At 40.0% G+C, this 7,049-nt stretch overlaps 1 protein-coding gene across 1 annotated transcript; it reads left to right on the top strand.

Annotated features, from left to right (window-relative positions):
* The first annotated feature begins 922 nt into the window (after nt 1-922).
* On the top strand, nt 923-1,568 carry LOC101581415 (tubulin beta chain-like). Its single transcript, XM_004632609.3, has one exon. It carries the CDS (start codon nt 935-937, stop codon nt 1,457-1,459), a length of 525 nt encoding a protein of 174 aa, XP_004632666.1. The 5' UTR covers nt 923-934; the 3' UTR covers nt 1,460-1,568.
* Nucleotides 1,569-7,049: the final 5,481 nt, after the last annotated feature.

Raw genomic sequence — 7,049 nt, 5'->3', positions numbered from 1 at the left:
GCTCAGTGGAATAAGCACTTCCCTGGCAAGCGCAAGGGCCTGAGTTCAATCCCCGGTTCTGCCAAAAAAAAAAAAAAAAAAAAAAAAAAAAAAAAAAAAGAAAAACTAATATGGCATATTTATTCTTTTCTCTATATCCTCAAGCTAAATGGGCTCTTCCTAACAAAATAATATCTACCTCAACACAACAGAGAAATTAACTATTGTATGTCTTCTATCTTTTGACCATAGACCTACAGTGGTCCTACTTCTCCTAGGATTTCTGCATGGTTCTTCTTAACAATTTTACATTTCACCTGGAGAATTTTAAGGTAGGTTTATTATTTTTAAACTTATTACATGTACTTAATTTTGAAAAATTGGAATGCACTATTGATATTCGATTGCTTATTTTCCTCTGTTCTTCCTTTCTGAGATTCAAGATTTGGCAATGTACATGAGAAAATACAGACAGTGCAAGGGACTGAAAGGAATTGAAAGACATGATAAATGTTTCAGTTTTAAAAACAATCATTACAGAAAATATGCATTATCAAGAACAAAGGAGCAAGTGTGATTGAAGCAAGAGAGTATTTTGAGAGATTAATGGCAATACATTTTTACTGTAACAAAAAATAATTTAAATATTCATCATATTTTATGATCATTCTATATTGATCAAACATTTATGGCAATATCTGTCAAATAAAATCATTACAGTTTGTCCTCATCTATCTTATCCACTGGCTGTGGCATGACTCTGGCTCCTCTTCAAAGTCTAAATGTTCACAAAAGGAAAATACTTTGAATCTATTCAAGTGTCATGAGAACCATCACAGTGCAAATAAACACATTCATGGGAGAGGACTTACTGCTTCAGAAAGTGAAATGGAAAAAAAAAAAGTGAAATGAATCATGGGATGTGTTCAAGGGGAGCCGAGTTTGGTGGCACTTCATGCCTGGCTTTGCCCCCCTGACCAGCCACAGCAGCCAGCAGTACCACACCCTGACAGATCTTGAGCTCACCCAGCAGATGTTTGATGCCAAGAACATGATGGCTGCCTATAGCCCCCGCCTCAGCTGCTACCTAATAGTGGCTGCAGGGTTCAGGGGCTGCATGTCCACGAAAGAGGTGGATGAACACATGCTTAATGTCCAAAACAAGAACAGCAGCTATTTTGTTGAGTGGATCCCCAACAATGTGGAGAGAGCTGTTTGTGACATCCCACCCCATGATCTGAAAATGTCTGCCACCTTCATTGGCAACAGCACAGCCATCCAGGAGCTGTTCAAGCACATCTCAGAGCAGTTCACGGCCATGTTCTGGCGCAAGGCCTTCCTGCACTGGCATATGGGGGAGGGCATGGATGAGAGGGAGCTCACTGAGGCTGAGAGCAGCATGAAGGAGCTGGTGTCCGAGTACCAGCAGGACCAGGATGCCACCGCTGAGGAGGAGGAGGCTGAGGAGGAGGTGGCCTAGAGCTGTTAGCTGGTGAAGTGTGGAAGTGGTATGAACTCTGCATTCACTCACAGCCTGCTCTGATAGCCCTGCCTCACTGTGTGCACTGCTGGCTCTGTCTTGACATCACATCCTGCACAGACACACCGTTAAGCCATTACCCTGTAATGCTAGCACTTGGGAGGCTGAGGAAGGAGGATCGTTCCAAGTTGGAGATCAGCCTGAACTGCATGGCACGACCCTGTCTCAAAAAGACAAAAAAAAAGAAGTGTTTGAAGCAAGGGGGAGTATTTCGAGAGAAGTAATGGCAGTGTGTCTTTTACTGTAATAAAATTTTAAAAATTAAGCAGCCCTCATCTTGATTTAGCTATTAAGCTTCCCTGTTAGTCTAGTCATTTGACCTTTCCAACTTTGATTCCTACAAGTAGCAACACTATCTGGGAATTCTAGGGACTGTTAGAAAAAACAAAAAAGTCGTCAACTGTCTTGAGTCCCAGGAATAACAACTTGATTATGTCAGTAAAATATATGTGTGTCTAGTTTTTAGTTTGTAGGAAGAGTTAGAAACTACTGTGTTTCCAAATATTCTTAATAAGAATTTATTATGGTATTAGTCAAAAATACAGTCTTTATGGTCTTATCCTAGACCTCATGAATCAGAAAGTCCAAGTGTTGGGAGCTAAGGAGTTATATTTTTAATAATATTCTTTGTGACTTACATCATCAGTAAAGTTATGAAAATATTGATATAGACTATCAGTGTTTGTTATATTGTATAAGTAAAATTTAAAATAATGATATTAGACTGGGCATGGTGGCGCATGCCTGTAATCCCAGCGTTTCGGAGGCCAAAAACAGGAGGATCATTATGAGTCTGATCTGTGTAGTGAGACTCCGTAGACCCTGTACTAAAATACATTTAAAAAATTAAAAAATAAAATAGTGATATTAGTCTAATAATTCAATTTTTAATATATACAGCTTCATGATATTCTTAGTCAAATTAAACAGTTGGTTAGTTTAATTAAATTTACACCAAGTATTTAAAAATTTATTAGAGCATTTCTTTTTTCTACAGGCTCCACAAAAGTCAAATTTCATTCTCATTAGTGAATAGGAAAGAACTACTTCAGGCTTGAACTGACAAAATCAGCAGAATAACAGCCAAGAATATTGTAAAGTACATTACTACATATATGTTAATGATAATTATTGACTGTAAGGGTTATAATAATAATGGTCTACACCTACAAGACTTGATTTGTGAGTTAACCAGGTAGCTGCTTTGTAATATGTGGTTAGCCAATCTCTCTAAGTTTCGTGGAGACAAAACTTGAAACATTGCATACAAACACAGTACAAAAATCCCTTCTTATTTGTGTCTAAATTGCTTTTAATTCTTTTTTTTTTTTTTTTTCAGATGGACTTCTAACTTCAGTTCCGTTTTAGGTTATGGCTTGTAATTCTACCTTTGCAATAACCCCTGAATTTTTTAGTGTTTGGCATCCGGATATTCATTTTATGTTTTATTGATCAGTGGGACACCAGCAAGTGCACCTTATGTAAATGACAATTGAATAAGCGACATTTACAGAACCTACTAGGAGATGGCTACTGCTTAATGGCCTGAGCATTGCTTGCTTCTGTTGATTCATTTGTTTTCTGTTTTGTCTTTGAGCTCTGTAATCAGCTAGAAGCATGACAATTGTTAGTGCCAAGTAGATGCTTTTCAGTTAAAAAGAGCCAGGCAGCTACTGGTTGCCCCAGGCCCAACCACCACACAGTGGCTGACGCTGTTTCAGAATTTAGTATGAGGCTTCTATTTTAGTTTTATGCCCGTCTCCTGTCAATGCAACACAAACACTGTCTTGTTCTCACCCAACAGAGTTAGTTGAAGAGGAATATGCTTTAGAGCTCTTAAGCCAGACAGTAGATAGTATCTGAAATCTGGATTATGCTACATGCATTTCTTTATATTATGTTTTCATATTTTATAAACTCATTCATTTATTGTGTATTTCTGGGGATTGGACCCAGGACCTTCATACTAAGCTATATCACTAGCCCTTTTTAATTTTTTATTTTGAGACAGGGTATTGCTAAGTTGCCTCATCTGTGGAATCAAAGTTGTGATCCTCCTGAATCAACCTCCCAGAGCACTAGGTTTACAGGCATGTGCCCCACACCTGGCTCGCATATTATTTTTTGCTTCTAATTAAAATTATATTTTTTCTTTAGCTAGTACCTTTCTCAATTTTTCCCTATAGCATAGTGCCTAGTAAAAAACGGTACCCACAGAGTCACTCAAATGATGCTTTTTATGAATAAGTGCAGTTAAATAGCTGTACCAGAGGACTTGTTAGTGACAACTTCTTTTCATTTCACATTCTACAAAGGCTATCTGTGAAAATTTTTACACTTAAAGTGTTTTTTAACATTATACTTAAAGTGTACTGTTTTGAAAGGTCTGAAACTACTAGCCATGTGAAATCTAAATATGGTCACTAGTATTGATCATCTGTCTTTGCAATGAATTAGATTCTCACTCTAGAGAAATTAGAAAATCTAGAAGTATACAAGAGTTTGAAATTTAAAAACTTAGGGGCTGATGAGCTAGCTCAGCGTCTGAAGCACCTGCTTAGGCAAGTCAGACAGGCGCAGGGGACCATGCCTGTTTGTTCCCTGGCATCATATACCCCACCAGTCCCGCCTTCAGGGCAGGCTAAGTTGGCTAGAAAAAAAAAAGGAAATAAATAAAAACTTAGCCAGTTTGCATAGCATTGTCTGTAGATTCTATATAGCTGTCATGCATTTGCTTATATTTTCTTTGGAATTCTTTTTGTTCTTCATTGTTAATGTTTGGTGTACAGTCTTCCAAGCGCTCTTACGCTTACAATGTGAATGAAGATTTATGTTCTACTCTAATTTGCTCCCTAAGTCCAGTATCTCTTGTAAAGATGCTGACTTCGGACGGAACGGCTGGCTGATGGCAGCATGAGGTGAGCTGCGCTTGATGGGGAGCTCAGACGTACTCTTTGTTTTCACAAATGAGCAAATTCTGCTTTCCTTTGTGATTTAAACCTCTTCTAGGGTATAGACAGTAGCCTTTATATCGGTTTTTCTCAGACTCTAGAATTCTAACCTTAGAAGGCTGTTTAGAAGTGTGAAAAATCCCCAGCCTAAACCCCAGAAATTCTCACTTACCAGGTAGCCAGACATTGGCCACCTTTGAGCAATCAGCATCGAACTCTGTTCTCATTCGTACCCTAAGCTTGCTTTCGAGGACTCTTCCTTGTGTCCAGCTACAGGACGCGTCAAGCAGGCCTGGCCTGGAGCCTGTCATCTGGAAGTCTTCTTCAGAAATTTCAGTCTACAGCAGGGACACAGTGACAAGGTGGACCCACGATGTTAGCAATGCCACAGGCAGACCGTGTTATTCCTGTAGTGCGGTTTTCGCTGTGGTTCCCCAAACATTCCCAGTCCAGTCACCAGTCAATTCTGAGAACCTCTAATGTCCTTCTAGTGCGTTCCTTCTTTTCCTAAGGTAACCCAAGTCAGTTTCTGTTGTTTGCAATCCAGAACTACGACCAATACAGGGCACCTACATTAGGGTCTGGGAACCCATATTTTTAAAAACAAGTTCTTCAGATAATTCTGATGTGGCTATGTCTTCAAACTTTCTATTCTATGTCTTTAGCATCCTTCATAGATCCTAGTATCACAGTATTCATGTAGAAAACAGTCAATACATTTTACCTGATAGATGAATGGATAAATGGAGAATTCCTTATAAAGTAGCCTATGCCAGTTAATTCCGACTGCCAATAAGACTGGATTAAGAGATCCCCAGAGATGACAGGATCATGAGGTGCTAGCTGAATGTGCTGTTAGAAGGCAGGCCCAGCTGGAGGAAGGGGTCACTGGGGCCCACCTCTGGAGGGGGCATCTCTTCTTGGTCTCTTCCTGTTCTTTGCTTCAGGGCCTATACAAGGTAAGCGGCTTTGCTCCATCACACGCTTCCACCATGACTATCTGCCTCATCACAGGCCCGCACTGATGGAGCTGGTGTCCACAGGCTGAACTCTCTGAAACCATGAGCCAACAGTAGCCCTTCCTCCCTCACGTTGCAAGTGTCGGGTACTTTCTTTCAATGATGGGAAAGTTGGCTAATATATAACCTGAACTCAGTCTGCAATTGCTAGACTTTTGTCAAGTTAATGTAGGAATATGACTTATTGTTCTCCTGGGGTATGCAGGGGGTCCCCAGTTTATAAACACTTTTGTTTGTGAACAGTTTGGTTCAAACAAATTGTTTACAAACAAAAATGTTTAGCAAAAGTTTGGTTTTGTTTGCAAATTCTGCATGGGGTGACAAACATGACTGAGGCCATTTTTCCTGCACAAACACAAACGTGGCCACCTTTTCTAGAATTGTGGGACAAATTAAATTTGAGAACCAACGTACCACTGTATGTGTAGGTTTGATTTCATGATAGTTGTAAATACAGTATAGATTAGAAAGAATACAATAGGTAGGAATTAATAAGAAATAATTTATGTTTGAATCTTGCCAGTGACAAAGAAATGAGATTTTTATAGGTATGGATGTAGGATTTTGTTTGGCTTTTTTTTTTTTTTCTTTCTAAATGATGGCTCAAATCTTTGAAATGTTTGTATAGTTCTTCACTTTATATACTAAAGAAAAAAAATTGGGCAGCTAATTAATTTTTTTTTTTGCATAGGTGGTTTTAAAAGTAGATAAAGCCAGTAAATAATGGGATTTTTTTTGAAGCTTTCACCTTGGAGTGACTTCTTCAAAAGCTAAAGATCATGCTATGATTGCTTTGCTTGTAGAACTCTTCCATTCATGACTTCCTCAGTGTTCTAATAAGTGCTTTAAGTACTGGTGGAAAAGCATTATAAGAACGTCCTTTATCATAAGAATACAGTCCTAAAAGCCTAGTGTGGTGACATATGCCTATAATACCAGCTATTTGTAGGAGGTTGTGGCAACACTGAGTTTAAGCCCAGCTTGGACAACAGCACCAAATGGTCTCAAAAAATGTCATTTTCTTCATAGGTCCTCAAGAAATGTATGTATCTGTGTACCCCTAGACTTCGCTGAACTGCCCTGTCTTTGGGCATACTGAGCAGGCGTTATGGTGCTCTCTAGATGTTCCTCTAAAACCTCGTGCTCACAGGTGAGGCTTGGGGGCGGGGATTAGGGCTCATAGTTGGGTGAGATTCTGGGAGGCAGAGCCTGGCCGGCAGGTGGGTCCCTGGGCCATCGCCTGGGTTTCCAGGCTATTTTCCACCGTCCTCTCTCACTGTCTGGTTCCCTGCTCCCTCCACTGGTGTCTCTCTCTGTTGCCTGCTGCAGTGCTTCGAGCCCCTTCCCCTCTGTAATGCCCCTATGCCGCGCTGCCCTACCTCGGAGCCAGCTAAACAGACGGAAACCTCCACAAACTATGGGCTAAAATAAACCTTTTCTCGTTAGAATTGTGGGTGTCAGGCATTGTGTCTCAGTGACACAAAAGTGACTGGGACAACCTGGCTTTTCACTAGTCGTTTCTTAGGTCTAAATCTGAGAGGCACTGTGAGGTGGTAGGAC

This window comes from Octodon degus, unplaced genomic scaffold, assembly GCF_000260255.1.
Source record: "Octodon degus isolate 3935 unplaced genomic scaffold, OctDeg1.0 scaffold00049, whole genome shotgun sequence".
NCBI classification, from domain to species: domain Eukaryota; kingdom Metazoa; phylum Chordata; class Mammalia; order Rodentia; family Octodontidae; genus Octodon; species Octodon degus.
This window is presented reverse-complemented; position numbering and strand designations above follow the sequence as displayed.

What these genes read in the sequence shown, in the direction of transcription:
- LOC101581415 (XM_004632609.3), top strand. Translation starts at nt 935, where the DNA reads ATGCCTGGCTTTGCCCCCCTGACCAGCCACAGCAGCCAGCAGTACCAC.